The sequence below is a fragment of the Cetorhinus maximus genome, chromosome 6 (genome assembly GCF_964194155.1).
Source record: "Cetorhinus maximus chromosome 6, sCetMax3.hap1.1, whole genome shotgun sequence".
NCBI lineage: Eukaryota > Metazoa > Chordata > Chondrichthyes > Lamniformes > Cetorhinidae > Cetorhinus > Cetorhinus maximus.
The window spans coordinates 100336144-100356259 of NC_135884.1; the positions used below are offsets into that span (position 1 = coordinate 100336144).

General features: G+C 41.0%; 1 protein-coding gene across 2 annotated transcripts in view; it reads right to left on the reverse strand.

The window, feature by feature from the left end:
- tsnaxip1 (translin-associated factor X interacting protein 1) overlaps window positions 1–20116 on the reverse strand; it is an 87004-nt gene that overhangs the window by 48223 nt on the left and 18665 nt on the right. For both annotated transcript variants that reach the window (XM_078544194.1, XM_078544195.1), the window contains 3 exons: window positions 16927–17020; window positions 6910–7106; window positions 318–456 (listed from right to left, as the gene is read on the reverse strand). In XM_078544194.1, coding sequence (XP_078400320.1) covers window positions 318–456; window positions 6910–7106; window positions 16927–17020 — 430 coding nt within the window. The remainder of the gene's footprint in view (window positions 1–317; window positions 457–6909; window positions 7107–16926; window positions 17021–20116) is intronic.

A 20116-nucleotide genomic window follows, 5' to 3' on the forward strand; every position in this document is an offset into this window, starting at 1 on the left:
TGTCCAGCTGGAACCACAATACCCAGTAAGGATTAAGCCTGCAGGCTAATATGGAGCTGAGTAAGAGATAACCCAGTGATAGATCTACCCCTCAAGGTTCCAATAACAAGCCAGGTTGACTAACCAAAAATCATCAGTGTCTTGGAGTATCAGACTACCAAAACTGTCACAAAGAGTTGACTTGATTCCAAACTTCCATCACTTGTTACCTTGAAACCACCTTGACCCCAAAATGACCCTATTTCATACACAAGGAGGATAGTTACTAGTTTGTCATTAGATAACTGAAGCTTAAAATCCTGAATATCATCTTTCACCTTCTTGTTTATGAGAATCTTTTGACCATTCTTGTTGATATCGGAGATTATTCATATCTGAAATCAGAAGTTTACGTGCATCATGTTGTTCTCGATATCGTTCATATTCAGCTGCCAGTTCTTCCTTAAGTTTACTGACCTGACAAAGCAATCAAAATAAACACAAAATCAGTGCTATGGAAAAGAGAGTCCACTTCATTTAGTAGCCACTGGGTCCTTGCAGAGTTGAATATAAATGCTGATGATCATTATTTACTGCAAGCCTAAACTAACCACTGTACTCAAAAATAGATTTAATTGATATTTTTCTTTTCTGTACAATGTAAAAGCAGCAATCACTTGTATGCAGAATTATGTGTATGCTGGACAACATAAAAATTAATAACCACGCGTTGAAACGATTATTAGTAGAGAAGCCCCTTATGATCAAAGAAGGAATCAGTAAAGACTGTTGGGGAACTCAGAAGAATTATCCATAACCTTAGCTGCCTAAAAGCACTAAAGTCTTCAACAGATGGATACAGAATGAGGGCTGGAGAAACAAACAAATAGAGTGAACAAAAAAGTATTACTCTAGGTTTAAAAAGTTGCATTACCAGGAAAGTTGAGGTATATATAAAATTGCACCACTGTAACAATGATGCAGAGCTCCCACAGGCACTATGGGCAGAAGCACCCACAAGTGAATTCAATAGCTTAAATCCTGCAGAAAACATCACACAGTCAGAAAGCGATCAAAAAACCTTCCAGGAACGGATGAGATACATCCAAGGGGACTAAGGGAAGTGAGAGTGGAAATTGCAGAGGCACTAGTGATAATCTTCCAGTCTTCCTTAGACATAGGGCTGGAGAATTGTGACTGTTACAGCCTTGTTCAAAAACAGACGCAAGGATAAAGATGACAACTACAGACCAGTCAGTTTGACTTCTGTGGTAGGGAAACTTCTGGAAACTATAGTTCGGGACAAAATCAGTAGTAACTTAGACAAGTGCAGGATAATTAAGGGAAGCCAACATGGATTCATTAAGGGAAAATCATGTTTAACTAACTTGGAGTTTTTTGAGGAGGTAACAGAGAAGTTTGATAAGGGCAACACTGTTGATGTGGTGAATATGGATTTTCAAAAGGCATTTGATAGAGTGCCACACAACAGATTTGAGAGTAAAATTCTAGCTCACGGAATTAAAGGGAGAGTAGGCACTTGGATAAGAAATTGGCTGAGTGACAGGAAACAAAGAGTAGTGGTTAATGGATGTTTCAAATTGGATGAAGATTTTTTAGTGGAGTTCCCCAGGACCTTGGTGTGCTTATCCACAGATCCCTGAAGGAAGCACGGCAGGTGGATGAGGTGGTTAAGAAGGTATATGGGATTCTTGCCTTTATTAGTTGAGGCATAGAATACAAGTGCAGGGAGGCTATGCTGGAACTGTATAAAACACTGGTTAGGCCACAACTGGAGTACTGCGTGCAGTTCTGGTCATCACATTATAGGAAGTCTGTGATTGCACAGGAGAGGGTGCAGCGGAGATTTACCAGGATGCTGCCTGGGCTGGAGGGTCTGAGCTATGAGGAAAGATTGAGAGGGGGCCTGATAGAGGCGTATAAGATTATGAGGGGAATAGATAGGGTGGAGAGGAAGGTACTTTTTCCATTAATAGAGGGGTCAATAACCAAGGGGGCATAGATTTATGACACAGACTGGGTGACCTTCGGTCTGTCCCGCAAGCATGACCCAGACCTCTCTGTCGCTTGCCATTTCAACACTTCACCCTGTTCTCATGCCCACATGTCCGTCCTTGGCCTGTTGCATTGTTCCAGTGAAGCTCAACGCAAACTGGAGGAACAGCACCTCATCTTCCAACTAGGCACTTTACAGCCTTCCGGACTGAATATTGAGTTCAACAATTTTAGATCATGAACTCTCTCCTCCATCCCCACCCCCTTTCCGATCCCCCTTTTTTCCAATAATTTATATAGATTTTTCTTTTCCCACCTATTTCCATTATTTTTAAATGTATTTCCATCCATTGTTTTATCTCTACCTTTTAGCCTATTTCTATCCCTTCCCCCCACCCCATCCCCACTAGGGCTATCTGTACCTTGCTCATCCTGCTTTCTACCCTTAATGTCACCTATTAGCACATTCCTTAGATAATATCACCACCTACAACACCTCTTTGCCCTTTAGTCTATGACATCTTTTGGCTATCTCCACCTATCACTGGCCCTCTATCCAGCTCTACCTGTCCCACCCACCCCTTAAACCAGCTTATATTTCACCTCTTTTCTATGTTTCCTTGGTCCTGTTGAAGAGTCATACGGACTCGAAACGTTAACTGTGTTCCTCTCTGCAGATGCTGTCACACCTGCTGAGTTTTTCCAGGTATTTTTATTTTTGTTTTGGATTTCCAGCATCCGCAGTTTTTTGCTTTTATCTTGGCATAGATTTAAGGTAAGAGGTAGAAGGCTAAGAGGGGAACTGAGGAGATATTTTTTTCACCCAGAGGGTGGTGGGAGTCTGGAACTCACTGCCTGAAAGGGTGGTTGAGTCAGAAACTCTCATAACATTTAAGAAGTATTTAGATATTCACTTACATTGTCATAGTCTCCAGGGTTATGGGCCAAGCACTGGAAAATGGGATTAGTGTAGTCAGATCTTTGTTGACCGGTGTGGACATGATGGTCCAAATGGCCTCTTTCTGTGCTGTTAACGTCTATGAGTCTATGGGTCAGTGCTGGGATCCTGCTCCTTGCTGTTCCTGATATATGTTAATAGCCTAGACTGTGACGTTCAAGGCATGATTTCAAAATTTGCAGATGATACGATGATTGGAAACGTTGTCAACTGTGATGAGGATAGTCTTGAACTTCAAAAGGGCACAGGCATGTTGGTGGATTGGGCAGATAAGTAACAGATGAAGTTCAAGGCAGAGAAGTGTGAGGTAATTCATTTTGGCAGGAAGAATATGGAGATACAATAAAGGGAAAAACTCTAAAGGAGGTGCAGGAACAGAGGGACTTTGGTGTATATGTACATAAGCCATTGAGGATGGCAGGGCATGTTGAGGCAGCAGTTAATAAAGCACATCGTATCTTAGGATTTATTAATAGGAGCATTGAGTACAAGAGTAAGGAGGTCATGTTGAACTTGTTTAAGATCCTAGTTAGGCCTCATCTGGATGCCCAGTGCTGAGTGCCATACTTGAGGAAGGATGTGAAGGCATTGGAGTGGGTACAGAGGAGATTCATAAGAATGATTCCTGGGATGAAGAACTGTAGCTGTGAGAATAGATTGGACCATGTCCATAAGACATAGGAGCAGAAATTAGGCCATTCGGCCCATCGTGTCTGCTACGCCATTCAATCATGGCTGATAAGTTTCTCAACCCCATTCTCCCACCTTCTCCCTGTAACCTTTGATCCCCTTACCAATCAAGAACCTATCTATCTCGGTCTTAAATACACTCAATGACCTGGCCTCCACAGCCTTCTGTGGCAATGAATTCCATAGATTCACCACTCTCTGGCTAAAGAAGTTTCTCTTCATCTCTGTTCTAAAAGGTCTTTCCTTTACTCTGAGACTGTGCCCTCGGGTCCTAGTCTCTCCTACTAATGGAAACATCTTCCCCACGTCCACTCTATCCAGGCCTTTCAGTATTCTGTAAGTTTCAATCAGATCCCCCCATATCCTTCTAAACTCCATCGAGTATAGACCCAGAGTCCTCAAACGTTCCTCATATGTTAAGCCTTTCATTCCTGGGATCATTCTTGTGTACCTCCTCTGGACCCTCTCCAGGGCCAGAACATCCTTACTGAAATATAGGGCCCAAAGTTGCTCACAATATTCTAAATGTGGTCTCACCAGAGCCTTAAAAAGCCTCAGCAGCACATCCCTGCTTTTATATTCTAGTCCTCGCGAAATTAATGCCAACATTGCATTTGCCTTCCTAACTACCAACTCAACCTGCAAGTTAACCTTAAGAGAATTCTGGACTAGGACTCCCAAGTCCCTTTGCACTCCAGATTTCTGAATTCTCTCCCCATTTAGAAAATAGTCTATGCCTCTATTCTTCCTAACAAAGTGCATGACCTCACACTTCCCTACGTTGTATTCCATCTGCCACTTCTTTGCCCATTCTCCTAACCTGTCTAAATCCTTCTGCAGCCTCCCCGCCTCCTAAATACTACCCGTCCCTCCACCTATCTTTGTATCATCTGCAAACTTAGCCAGAACTCCTTCAGTTCCTTCATCTAGATCATTAATGTATAAAGTGAAAAGTTGTGGTCCCAACACTGACCCTTGCGGAACTCCACTAGTTACCGGCCGCCATCCTGAGAAGGACCCCCTTATCCCCACTCTCTGCCTCCTGCCATTGGAGAGGTTGGTGCTGTTTTCCTTGGAGAAAGGAAGGCTGAGAGAAGACTTGATAGAGGTATTCAAGATCCTGAGGGGTACGGGCAGTGTAAATAGTGAGAAACTGTTCTGACCCAAGGAAGCATCAAGAACTAAAGGGCGTAGATTCAAAATAATTGGCAAGAGGAGGAAAAGTGATGTGAGGATATTCTTTTTCACCAAGAGGGTGGTTGGAGTCAGGAACGAATTTCCTGAGAGGGTGATGGAGGCAGGTTCGATTGAGGTATTCAAAAAGGAATTGGATGGCTATCTGAAACGAAAGAATGTGCAAAGTTACATGGATAAGGGAGGGGAGTGGGACTAGGTAGAATGCTCTTTCAAAGAGCCAGTGCGGCTTGATGGGCTGAATGGCCTCCTTCTGCACTGTAAAGATTCTGTAATTTCTGCACGTGTTTTTTTAAGGAAATTTATTTCTGTGTGATGTTTCCCTTTATCTAGGTGAGGGATGTTGGTGATGGAAATTGGAACACTTTTGATTTGGTGTCAACATTAACAAGTCCAAACCACAGCATTATTAGATGCAGAGTTCAGTTCCATCTACTTTACTCCAAAATATTCCGCAACCTAAACCTCAGCTATGGTTTGGTAAGTCATATTAATGAATATTGAATATACGGGCTGAATTGTAGAAATGCTAACTGGATCCAAATTATAAACTCATCTTTTTAATTCAAAATCCTGGAACTCCCTCCCTACCAGCACCCTGGGTGTACCTACACCACATGGACTGCAGTGGTTCAAGAAGGCAACTCACCACCACCTTCTCAAGGGCAATTAGGGATAGGGCAATAAATGCTGGCCTAGCCAGTGACGTCCACATTCCATGAATGAATTTTAAAAAAAACAAAAGTTAGTGCTCTCCTCATATGCAACAAATCAACAACTTACGTATATATATAGTGCCTTTAAAATAGTAAACTATTCCAAAGCTATTTGAGATTAGCCTGAAGAAAATAAAGTAGAACCAGAGGAGATTGAAAATTATGGGAAGAGAATGAAATCACAGGATCAATGACAAAGGTTTGGCTCTGAGTGGTATAATCCTGAGTAAGAAATATTTAGCTACGTATACAAGTGAGAACACAAAGGTGTGTAAAATATCATTGTTTTGGGCATCATATACAGGAAGCATGTATATTTCAGACCTCCTGCCCTCTCAAGTGGACATAAAAGATTCCGTGGCAATATTCAAGAAAGAATAGTTCTCCTGGTGTCCTGGCCGAAATCCATTCCTCAACCAAGGTCGCATTAAAAAAAAGTTACTTGGTCACAGGGTCATGTGGACTCGAAACGTCGATTCTTTTCTTCTCCACCGATGCTGCCAGACCTGCTGAGTTTTTCCAGGTAATTCTGTTTTTGTTTTACTTGGTCACACATCTCATTTGTGTCGGTGGGCATTGCTATATGCAAACTAGCTGTCACTTTACCCAACATCATGTGGCTATATTACAAAAAGTACTTTGTTAGCTGGAAAAAACTTCAGACACCCAGGTCGCTAATTAAATTTAAGTCCTTTCCTTTCCTATTGCAGATAAAATGTAGGCTTTATTGTACTTTGATAAATGCACAGTTTAATTGGTACATCATGTCTCTCTGATTCACCATCAAACTCTATTCTCTACACTACAGGTATCACCAAAAATCTGTTAGCCATCCACAAATAAGCAGTTTGAATTGTTTACTAAATGTCTTGCCAAAACTTCATTGTTAAAGTTCACCCATGAATAATGATCAATTGGGTAACAACTTCTACCCATCAATGAAACCATCCCCAACAAAGAGCTGACATATGGGAGAGGAAGGGAGGGAAGACAATTACGATAAAGAAAAAGTGCTTTTAATAACAAAAAAAATCTGCTGGTTAGACTCTGGTAGCAGTACTGGAGTGTCATTCAGATTGTCCAAACATGATAAAATGATATTTTATTTGAAAAGAAGCAAGATACTTCAATTTATTAAAAATGGAAAATCAAACCAAACAGCAGCAAAAAGAAGGTATGAATGACAGTGCCATAATAAACTTCTGATTTTTGTCTGACAAACTAACCATCCACATTTGGAAGTAGACTGGAGGCCAGATAGTCTTAATTTCAATCTAATTTTTTAGCGTTTTCATCATATTTAACATACTGCACTATTTGTAGAATATATGGTCAGTCTCACATGAATTAACTGACCTGGGTCTCTAGGGAATCTTGCACCCTCAGTAAATTATCAATTCTGTCCAGTAACTGTATTTTTTCATCCTTCAGTGATTGTATCTCGAACCTTTCCTCTTCTCGTAGAGCAATAATCCTCTGTTCGCAGGTCTCTGATGTGGCAACCAGCATGCTTTGCAGAGGTTCCAACTCACGGATTCGGTTTCGAAGGTGAACTGAAATAGAAAAAAATAGATGTTGCTTGGCTAAAGACAGGGCGGCCTGAGGGAAATGCAATTCTTTGGCCTTATTTGCAGAGCTTTTAGAAAACAAAAGTATGAGCCACTTTCAGTCTGAATTTTCAAGAAATAAGTGTTCTAGTACAAAAGCTGTGACTGCTTTATTACCATAATACCCTGATTTGGCAGAAGTGTTGCAGTTATCTTTTTTTCACACAACTTTTCCTCCTCCAAACTTAAAAGTTGTTACAAATGCAAAAAACTCTGTAAGGCACACTACTTTGGAAAATCAGGAATTTAAAAAAGGTTGGAGAAGTTGCAGTTATATTGTCCCAAAAATTGGTCCCATGGTCTTAACGCCGCCTCATATCAGAAGTTACACTAGTTTCACAAGCATGAGCACTTTCATTAACTCTAAGGCAGATTAGATGACACCTTTACCTTCAGAATGAATAAAGCAGACATTGTATCCACTTCAGTGCATCTAATTGTCTTCTCACCTTTTTACTCAATGCATTATTTTTACCACTTGAAATTACTTTTGAGAAAAATGACTTCATTTTGTGATGAACATTCCAAATGTACAACAAAAGCTCTCAAAGTATATGGCAAAACATATACACTAAACTGAACAAATGCCTTAAATGAGGTCTGGCTACCATACTTCTAAGCTATTCTTCCCAGCTAGTCCACACATTGACTGGAGTCATACCTTACACAAAGGAAGGAGTTTATGATTTTTGGCAGCCAACAATCTCAGCCTCAGGACATAGCAGCAGGAATTCCCAAGGGCTGTGTCCTAGGCCCAACCATCTTCAATTGCTTCATCAATGGCTTTCCTTCCATCAGAATTGAGGATGTTTGCTGATGATTGCACAAGAGTTCAGTTCCATTTGCAAATCTTCAAATAATGAAACAATTCCCATAATGCAGCAAAGACATGGACAGCATTCAGGTTTGGACTGAGAAGTGGCAAGTAATATTTGCACCACACAATAATCATCTCCAGCAAGAGCAAATCTAACCATCTTCCCATGATATTCAATCGCCCACAATCAATAACTTGGGGTCACTATTGACCAGAAATTTAACTGGACAAGCCACATAAATACTACAACTACAACAGCAGCTCAGAGCCTCAATATTCTGCGACAAGTAACTCAACTACTCATTCCCCAAAGTTTCTCCACGATCCACAAGAAACTAATCAGGAATATGATGGAATACTCTACACTTGCCTGGATGAGTGTAGCACCAACAATAATGAAGAAACTTGACACCATCCAGGCAAAGCAGCCTGATTGACTGGCACCCCATTGACCACCTTAACCATTTGCCCCCTCTATCACTGATGTAAAGTGGCTGCAGTGTGTATCATCTACAAGATGCACTGCAGCAACTCACCAAGGCTTTTTCAACACCTTCCAAATATGCAACCTCTGGCATTAGAAGAACAAGGGCAGCAGACACATGGGAACACCATCATCTGCGAGTTCCCCTCCAAGTCACACACCATCCTGATTTGGAAATATATCGCAGTCCCTTCATCTTCGCTTGGTCAAAATCCTAGAATTCTCTACAGCGAAAGAGTGAGAAACAGCGGGGCCATTTACAGTGAGAGTATGAGAGAAGCAGGGTCTTTAACAGTGAGAGAAGAGTGTGAGATCATTAAAGAGCGCAAGAGGGAATAAAGCGCAGAGAGCAGCTGATTGGTGAGTAGGGTTGGTGAGTAAAGTAAGATCTTTAGTTTGTGTTTAGATCTCTTTTTCTTAAAGATAGCTTGTTAAGTATAAGATTGATACTGGTGCGTACAAAATATAATTATAATAAAGTCTGAAGAGTGGGGATACTAGAGTAATTAATTAATAAATTGAATAAAATACAATAGCGATGGCAGGGCGGGTGATGTGTTGCTGCTGCAGCATGTGGGCACTGCTGGACACAAAGGTGATCCAGAGCGAACACAACTGTGCCAAGTGTTTGCAGCTCAAGGAACTTCAGATCCGAGTTAAGGAGCTGGGGTCCGAGCTGCAGACATTACGCCACATCGGGGAGGGGGAAAGTTACCTGGACACTTTGCTCCAGGAGGCAGTCACTCCCCTCAGATTAGGTCATTCAAATTTGGTCTATGATCAGGGACAGGAGGGTGTCACTGCAGGTGAAGCAGGTTTGGGGACCCAGAGGGTAGCATTCAAGGAGCCTCAGCCCCTGCAACTGTCCAACAGTTACAAGATTCTTGCAAGCTGTGTGGATGAGAGCGGGAACTGCAGGGAGGATGAGTGAACTGACCACAGCACCGTGGTGCAGGGAGCCATTCAAGTCAGGGAAATGGGAATGTAGTAGTGGTAGGGGACAGTATAATTAGGGGGGTATATACTCTCTGCAGCCATGAGCATGAGTCCCGAATGCTGTGTTGCCTGCCTGGTGCCAAGGTAAAAGACATCTCCTCAGGGCTGGAGAGGAACTTGGAGTGGGATGGGAGGAATCCAGTTGTCGTCGTCCATGTTGGTACCAACAACCTTGATAGGACTAGAAAGGAGGTTCTGCGGAAAGAATTTGAACAGTTAGGAGCTAAATTAAAAAGCAGAACCTCCAAGGTAATAACCTTGGGATTGCTACCTGAGCCACGGGTAAACTGGCATAGGGTGAATAAAGTCAAGGAGTTAAATGCATGGCTCAGAGATTGGTGTGGGAGGAATGGGTTTCAGATAATGGGGCACTGGCACCAGCACTGGGGTAGAAGGGAGCTGTTCCGGTGGAACGTGCTTCACTTGAACCATCCTGGACCAGTGTCCTGGCAAACTGAATACCTAGGCTGTAGAGAGGGCTTTAAACCAAATAGAGGGGGAAGGGTTCTGGAAAGGTGATTTGTAAGCTTACAAAGCAAAAGAACATGGCAGCCTTGCAGGGCAGCTATTTAGGTAAATTTACCCAGAGTGTGACAGGAAAGGACAGAGTGTACAAACATAAAAAAACAGCAGCAAATAGGGTCAAAAGGGGAAAAAATGATAAAAAGGCAAAATTAATGGCTCTTTACTTAAATGCACGTAGTATTCGGAACAAAATTAATGAATTAACGGCACAAATAGAGGTTAATGGGTATGATCTTATAGCCATTACGGAGATGTGGTTACAAGGAGATCAAAGCTGGGAACTAAATAATCAGGGGTATGTGACTTTTCGAAAGGGCGGGCAGGAAGTAAAGGGTGGTGGGATGACTTTGTTAGTGCGAGATGAAATAAGTACGATAGCAAGAAAGGATCTTGGATCAGAAGATGTAGAATCCATATGGGTGGAGGTAAGAAATAACAAGGGGAAGAAGACACTGGTGGGAGTAGTCTATAGGCCCTCTGACAGTAGCTATACCATAGCACAGGGAATAAATCAGGAGATAATGAGGGCGTGTAAAAAAGGCAATAGATTAATCATGGGTGACTTTAATCTTCATGTAGATTGGGAAAATCAAATTGGCAGAGGTAGACATGAGCAAGAATTCATAGAGTATATTCAGGACAGTTTCTTAGAACAATATGATGTGAATCCAACCAGGGATCAGTCTATTTTGGAGCTGAAAATGTGTAATGGGGCAGATTTAATGAATCTTAGAGTAAAGGATCCCCTAGGAAACAGTGACCATAATATGATAGAATTTAGCATTCAGTCTGAGAGTGAGAAACTTGGGTCAGAAACAACTGTGCTAAACTTAAATAAGGGTAATTACAATGGAATGAGGGCAGAGTTGGCTGGAGTGGACTGGGAAAGCAGTTTAGCAGAAAAGATAGTTGATGAACAATGGCAGATGTTTAAGAAAATAGTTCATGACTCTCAACAAAGATATATCCCAGTGAGGAAGAAGGATTCAAGGAAGGGGATAAACCAACCATGGTTAACCAAGGAAGTTAAGGACAGCATCAAATTGAAAGAAAAAAATACGATGTGGCAAAGATTAGCGGTAAGCCAGAGGATTGGGAAAGTTTTAAAAACCAACGAATTATGACAAAAAGAGTGAGAAAATAAACTTTGAGCGTAAACTAGCAAGTAATATAAAAACGGACAGTAAGAGCTTCTTTAAATATATAAAAAGGAAGAGAGAGGCCAAAGTGAACATAGGCCCCTTAGAGAATGAGGCTGGGGAAATAATAATGGAGAACCAGGCAGAATAGTTGAATAGATACTTTGCTTCAGTCTTCACGGTAGAAGATACTAATAGCATTCCAAAAATACTAAATAATCAAGAGGCAAAAGGGGGGAGAGAATAAATACAATGACTATCATTAGAGAAAAAGTAATAGGAAACTAATGGGACTAAAGGTCAACAAGTCCCCTGGACCTGATGGGTTGCATCCTAGGATATTAAAGGAAGTAGCTACAGAGATAGTGGATGCACTGGTAGTAATCTTCCAAGAATCCTTAGATTCCGAAGAAGTCCCAGAGGATTTGAAAACTGCCAGTGTAACACCCTTATTCAAAAAGGGAGAGAGACAAAAAACAGGTAACTATAGGCCAGTTAGCTTAATAGCTATCATTGGGAAAATGTTGGAGTCTATTATAAAGCATGTAATAGCAGAACATTTAGAAATACATAATCTAATCAAGCAGAGTCAGCATGACTTCATGAAGGGGAAATGATGCCTAACAAATTTATTAGAATTCTTTGAGGAGGTAAAAAACAGGATAGATAAAGGGTAACCAGTAGATATAATATATTTGGATTTCCAAAAGGCGTTCAATAAGGTACCACAAATGAGGCTACTTAATAAGATAAGAGCCCATAGTGTTGGGGGTAGTATATTGGCATGGATAGAGGATTGCCTAACTAATAGAAGACAGAGAGTTGGGGTAAAGGGGGCATTTTCAGGGTGGCAACCTGTAACTAGTGGAGTGCCACAGGGATCAGTGCTGGGGCCTCAATTATTTACAATATATATTAATGACTTAGATGAGGGAAGTGAATGTACTATCACCAAGTTTGTGGATGACACAAAAATAGGTGGGAAGGCAAATGGCGAGGATGACACAAGGAATCTACAGAAGGATATAGACAGTTAAGTGAGTGGGAAAAAACTTGGCAGATGGAATATAATGTGGGAAAATGTGAGGTTATGCACTTTGGCAGGAAGAATAGAGGAGCTGAATATTATTTAAATGAAGAAAGGCTGCATAAGGCTGCAGCACAGAGGGATTTGCGAGTCCTTGTGTATGAATCCCAAAAAGCTAACATACAAATTCAATAGGTAATAGGGAAGGCAAATGGAATGTTGGCCTTTATTTCAAAGGGAATGGAGTATAAAAATAGGGAAGTCTTGCTAAAACTATACAAGGCACTTGTTAGACTACACCTAGAATACTGTGAACAATTTTAGTCCCCTTATCTAAGGAAATATATTCTGGCATTGGAGGCAGTCCAGAGAAGGTTCACTAGGTTGATCCCGGGTACGGAGGGATTTTCTTATCAGGAGAGGCTGAGTAGGTTGGGCCTGTTCTCATTGGAGTTTAGAAGAATGAGAGACGACCTTACCGAAACATATAAGATTCTTAGGGGACATGACAGGGTAGATGCTGAGAGGTTGTTTCCCCTTGTGGGAGAGTCTAGGACCAGAAGGCATAATCTTAGAGTATTTAAAACAGAGATGAGGAGGAATTTCTTCTCTCAGAGGGTAGTCAATCTATATAATTCTTTACCGCAGAGGGCTGTAGACCCTCATCAACCAAGCTTGATGTCACCTAATCTCTATTTTTGGATACTGCTGTTGTTGTGTAATATGGACTTTGATTCTTCATCTTGCTTTGTCAATAAAAAAAATAGTCATAGAGGCCCTTCGGCCCATTGAGTCTGCGTCAGTCAAACGAGTACCTAACTATTCTAATCCCATTTTCCAGCACTATGCCCATAGCCTTGCATACCATGGCATCGCAAGTGCACATCCAAATACTTCTTAAATGTTATGAGGATTTCTGCCTCTACCACCCTTTCAGGCAGTGAGTTCCAGATTCCCACCACCCTCTGAGTGAAAAAATTCTTCCTCACATCCCCTCTAAACCTCCTGCCCCTTACCTTCTATCTATGCCCCCTGGTTATTGATCCCTCCACCAAGGGGAAAAGTTCCTTCCTGTCTATCCTATCTATGCCTCTCATAATTTTATACACCTCAATCATGTCCCCCCTCAATCTCCTCTGCTCCAGGGAAAATAACCCCAGACTATCCAATCTCTCCTCATAACTAAAACTCTCCAGCCCAGGGAACATCCTGCTAAATCTCCTCTGCACTCTACTGCAATCACATCCTTCCTATAATGCGGATTCCAGAACTGCACGCAATACTCTAGCTGTGGCCTAGCCAGCATTTTATACATTTCCAGCATAACCTCCCTGCTCTTATATTCTATGCCTCAGCTAATAAAGGCAAGTATCCCATGTGCTTTCTTAACCACCTTATCTACCTGTCCCGCTACCTTAAGGGACCGATGGACTTGCACACCAAGGACCCTCTGATCCTCGGTACTTCCCAGGGTCCTACCATTCATCATGTATTCCCATGCCTTGTTTGTCCTGCCCAAGTGCATCACCTCTCACTTATCTGGATTAAATTCCATTTGCCACTGATCAGCCCATCTGACCAGCCCGTCTATATCCTCCTATATAAGGATTGAATTCTTATGATCTTGCTTCCTTGAGGCTCAGTTTAGCCAAACAGACCAAGAAGTTTTTGGGTTTGATCTACATTTTTGGCTGCATCTGCTGACCTCAACTGATTACAAGTTACTTTAAAAAGCCTGTGATCTTCTCTTTTCTTCCCTCCTTTACCTCTTATTTCTTTAGTATAGATGATGGATAAAAAGGCGACGCATCTGTAACATCATTTATAGTTTTTTTGAACATTTATTTATTCATTCATGGGAAGTGGGCATTTCAGCATTAATTGCCCCTCCTTAATTGCCCTCGAGAATGTGAAGAGTCATCTTCTGAACTGCTGCAGCCCATGTGTTAGGTAGAGACCTTAGGCGTAGGAGCAGAAGTAGGCCATTAAGTATTAATTAAGTATATTCAAGGCCGAGATAGACAGATTTTTAATCAGTAAGGGAATCAAGGGTTATGAGGAAAAGGCAGGAAAGTGGAGTTGAGGATTATTAGATCAGCCATGATCTCATTGAATGGCGGAGCAGACTTGATGGGCCGAATGGCCTACTTCTGCTCCTACGGCTTTTGGTCTCTACCTAACACACGGACTACAGCGGTTCATAAGGTGACTCGTCACCATGTTCTCAAGGGTAATAAGGGAGGGGCAATTAATGCTGCAATGCCCACTTCCCATGAATGAATAAATAAATGTTCAAAAAAAACTATAAATGATATTATAGATGTGTGTGGCCTTTTTATCCATCACCTACACTAAAGAAATAAGAGATAAAGGAGGAAAGAAGAAGATCACAGGCTTTTGAAAAGAACTTGTAATCAGCTGAGGTCAGCAAATGCAGCTAAAAATGCAGATCAAATGCAAAAATTTCTTGGTCTGTTCGGCTAAACTGAGCCGCAAGGAAGCAAGATTATAAGAATACAATCCTTTTTTTTATTGATAAAGCAAGGTGAAGAATCCAAGTCCACATTACACAACAACAGCAGTATCAAAAAAGGACAAAATTGAGATTAGGTGTCATTAAGCTTGGTTTTTGAAAATTTGAACAGTATACAAGGAAAGATTAAGGAGGGCAGATAATGATATAGTTATGGGAAAAACAAGTTAGATTAAGTGACAAGTGACAGGAAGAGCAATATTATGTAGGATGAATATTTGCTGCTTAGAAAGATTAAGAAAGGAAAGTTCGGGACAGCATTTACTCCACAGCATTACAGATAAAATAGAAAAATTCAAGAAGGTTTGTAATGGATATTGGGTGAGATTGGAGTTGAGAGAGGGCAATTGCCCATCAAGCATTAAGCTTTTTTTAATATCCTATACAAGAGGTATTAAAAAAACCTCCACCGCTAAGAGTTGCAGAGGTTAAAAAGAACTCTTAGAATTATATTATAATCAAGATCAAATTTTAGGAATAGCAGAATTTTAAACATTTGATTTTTTTTATTGCCAATCGCCAGATATTTTGCCCTTCCTCCCATGACTCTTGCTGGTTTATTTGATTGTCCTCTTCTAGCTCACACGCATTGCCATTTTTCATGTGGACGCCTCGACAGTTAGTACTTGCAGACTATTTCCCCATAAAGGACAACACAGCTAGATCTACCTTATCTCAGTCCACAAGCATGACCCTAACCTTCTGGTCACTTGCCATTTCAATTCACCATCTTGCTCTCATGCTCACATTTCTGTCCTCGGCCTGCTACCATGTTCCAGTGAAGCCCAACGCAAGCTGAAGGAACAGCGCCTCATCTTCTGATTAGGCACTTTACAGCCTTCTGGACTCAATTTTGAGTTCAACAACCTCAGACCATGAACTCTGTCTTCCATTTTCAATTCCTCCCACCAGCCCCCACCCCCTCACCACCACCACCACCACCAAGTGCCAGTCTGTATCTTGTTCTCATGTTTTTGCTTTCAGACTGTGCTGACCCTTTTTCTCTAATAACAAATTCTGCTAATTTGCTTTCAGCAGCGCCGACCTGTATTCTTCTATGAACACCTACTCTGGGCCAAAGCTGTAGTCTTATACTATCTTACCATTATTTTCATCTTATATTCCATGACATCTTTATCATTTAATCGCTCTTGCCACCTAACCTATCCCTAACACTCTATATTGCTTCACTTGCCCCTCCCTCTTTTTCAACAATATAAAACTCATCACATATCTGCCTCTCTTCAGTTCTGAAGAAAAGTCATATTGTACTCAAAATGTTAACTCGGTTTCTCTCTCCACAGATGCTGCCAGACCTGCTGAGTTTTTCCAGCATTTTCTGTTTTTGTTACAGCTAGATGTGATCCAATCTGCGCCATACAATAATGTACAAGGAGGAGGAGTTGCAATGTGTAATTGCAGGAATAGGAATCCTAGCAGATCTTCCCCTCCTGAACCCAGGAAGACTGGGACGAAGTGTACATTACTGCTGCTACCCTGGCTGATTCCAGTTAACTCCGCACAGGTTATGGATTGAACCAAGTACACTTCTGGTCACAGAATCTCAGAATTGTTACAGCACAAAGGAGGCTATTCAGCCCATCATATCTGGGCCGGCTCTCCAGATGAACAATTCACCTAGTGTCATTCCCCCACCTTCTCCCCATAACCCTGCACATTCTTCCTTTTCGGATAACTGTCTAGTTCCCTTTTGAATGCCTCAGTTGAACCAGCCTTCACCACACTCTCAGGAGTGTATTCCAGACCTTAATTACTTGCTGCGTGAAAAAGATTTTCCCCATGTCGCTTTTACTTCCTATAAACCAGGAAGTTACTTTAAATCAGTGCCCTCTTGTTCTTGATCCTTTCACAAGGGAAACAGTTTCTCCCTATCTAATCTGACACAGACCCCTTATGCTTTTGAATACCTCATTAATGTTCGGTTACTCAATGGATAAACCTACTGAGCCACAGGGATAGTCTTGTTAGTGATATTTTTAAACAAAAAATGTTAAAATATCATTAAGCAAAAATATTGATGTTATATTTAGCTATGGCATTGTTCATGGAATCAATGGCCACTTTTAAACTAATGTGGGTAAGTGATCAGTTCACAGCTACCTGATGTTTAACCAGAAGAAATTAGTTTACAAAAGAACCAACTGATGATTAACAGTTTCCACCCTTTTTAGTTTACTGTGTCTAGAAGCACAGTACAGGTTCCACTGTAACAGAAATTACATACCTAGGGTAATTTCATATTCATTCTTTATGGCTGATAGCAACGGTTTGTAGGTTGTTAAATCCTCGATGAAATATTCAAAGACCTCACGGTAAGCCTTTGTGGAAAGCAGAATAATTAATATCTCAGCAATGATAGGCAGGGGTCTGAGTCAACACCTCAATAATGTAAGAATAGGCTGTGAGAAAGTAATCTTAAACATTACATATCAACTCCATCTGCTTATGCTGCGCTTATTCCAAATATTCTGGGGTACGTTCTGCTATTCTTTTACAATAAATTAGTGTCAGTGTGAAAGCCAGGGTCCTGCAGATCATTGATATAGAATGACTGTGACCTACATGTTTGATTTTCTCACAAAATAAACTTCTGGCTGACAACTGGAAAATTCTACACTATCGGGGGAGGGGGGATGTTATGTAAGTGCAAGACCATCTTTTCATTTATGTATATATTCAGCATACTCAAAAACGCATTCATTTTGGTTCTGAAATACTACTGTGGATTCTAAAGGGTTAAGACCATTACATCACAGGCCTAGAAAGTTCTTGTTCTGCAGTATTCTTCACACACTGATCACTTTGCTTCGTTATGTCTGACACAGCCGCTTACTAGCTGCATGCTGGTTCTCAGTTTCACATTAGCATCTAATTATCAGTTATTCCAGCAATTATTGGCTTTTAGAACCATAGTTTATGTAGAATAAAATAAGAAGGAAATGAAATATTTCTTTGCAATGTACAGCTATAGCAATAGACATATTAATTAATTATTCCTGGAGCAGTACCTTAAGATAACGGTCTCAGGCAGCAATCTATCAAAAGTACAAGACTAATTATAGGGGGATGGGTGGTTTAGAGCAATTGGGCTGTAATTAAAAAGCAGATGCACAGTATAAGGCAAAGACAATTTCAAGTAACATGGAAAAAAATGGTTAAATCCACACAAATAGGTCTCAGTCCTACACACTCCATCAGGGAGTGATGCTCAGCAAAGTTAAGCCAATGTCACACTTGGGGAAAACAAAACAATTTCATACAACATTAAATAAAAGAAAACCACCCAGAGCAGTTTGTAGAAACTAACTCAAGTGGTATAGGTAAATGAGTTTGAGTAGGTTTTCCATCTGTCCATGTGGTGTGAGGTACTAACAAAATTTAAGTCCACCATTTACCCGCGAGCATTTGTGGTACATTTGCTAATCTTAATAATTCACATGGTGACGTTTGGCAATTTTGTTGCCTATAATTTTTACTCCCTTACTTTTGCTGGGGTAGAGTTCCATAGGTTTAAACTTTTGAGTGTCCTCTGTTAACCTGTCCAAGCAGTCACTTATTTTTGTGTATAAGCTCCAAAGGGAGTGCCAGCGGGCTCAGCATTTGTCGGGCATCACAGGCAAGCCCAATTGTATCCTCACCAAACATTCACACTCCAGTATGGTTCACTGAGTTGAATTAGGAATTGGAACAATTATTCATTTTCCTCTGTCATTGCATGATTTACTGAGGCCAATTATAGTTTCTCTACTGTCACACTGGCTGAGATCAGACAACTCGACAACACAAAAATCTTTTACAATTATATTAGGAGCAATGCGGACCCCTTAAAAACTGCCAATGGTGCTATTATGAAAGAAAATAAGTAGAAGGCGGACATGTTAAATAATTATTTTGCATCAGTATTTACAATATAGGAAGGGATTCATATGTTGGACAGCCCAAGAAACCTAACATTGAAATCAGGGATTCAACAAAATTAACATAAGCAAAATAATAGTCATGGAGAAAGTAGTGGCACAGAGTACATCCCAGGTCCAGATGGTTTCCATCCCAGGGTTTTAAAGGAAGTAGGTGAGAATATTGCAGATGTCCTAACTATAGTCTTTCAAAGTTCTCTAAATTTGGGAACCGTTCCTTTCAATCGGAAAATTGTGCATGTCACTCCATTATTTAAGAAAGATGAGGGAGGGAAACCAGGGAATTATAGACCAGTTAGCCAAAAATCTGTTGTCAGGAATTGCTAGTCTACAAATAAATTTGGAGTGACTAAACAGCTTGAAAATTCTCAGCCAATCAGAGAAAACCAACATGGATTTGTGAAATGCAGGCCATGCTGATGAACCAGATTCAATTTAACGAAGATACAACTAAATTACTAGACAGGGTATGCCTATGGAGGTTATTTATATGGACTTCCAAAAAACATTTGATAAAGTTCCTCATAAGAGAAGGTTAACTAAAGTTGAAGGAATTGAAGGCAAATTACTGACTTGGTTATGAGAATGGCTGAGTGGCAGGAGACAGTGTAGGTAGTGTCAGGCTGACTGAGACTAGTGGGGGAGGAGGTCTTGTGGCACAATGGGTAGTGTCCCTGCCTCTGATCTAGAAGCTCCGAGTTTAAGTCCCACTCAAGGAAGGTGCATTCATAACTTGGCCAAATAGGTTGAGTATCAACTTGTAAATCCTTCCAACATATCAACATATGCCAATGGCAGGCAGTAAAAGCAGGAGAGATTCCTGGTCAGCCATGTTGGCGGAAAGAAATTGGAGCCTCTCCCATCACTACCCATAGTTCCAGGCTACCACATGCATGTAAAAGCATACATTGCCACAGCAACTCGGACTCCTTTGCGGAGGGGCGGTGGGGCGGGGGTTTGTGTGTGCAGTTGGCTAGATGGCTGCTGTGGATCAGATTGATGCCAATGGAATGGGGGTTCAATCCCCATTCTGGCTGGGGTGGATTCGGGACCTTCCTCTGTGCTCTACCTGTGGTGGAGGTTGTGGCGTTTGAGTCGGATCTGCCTCCGGGCAGAGAACTCAAAAAGAAGACAACGACTAGTGGTGCTCCACAGAGGCCTCAACTATCCATCTTATTTATTAATGATAAAAGCAAAAAACTGCGGATGCTGGAAATCCAAAACAAAAATAAAAATACCTGGAAAAACTCAGCAGGTCTGACAGCATTTGCGGAGAGGAATACATTTATTAATGACTTAGATATGTGGCTTTCTATCCCATAATTTAAGTTTGCTGAAAACACAAAGGTAGGCAGCACTGCAAGCAGCTTAGATGGAAGCATAAAATTACAAAGAGATGTTAATAGATTAAGTGAATGTGCAAAACAGTGACCAATGGATTTCAATATAGGTATGTGTAAGGTCACCCACTTTGGACCTAAAAAGGATAGATCAGAT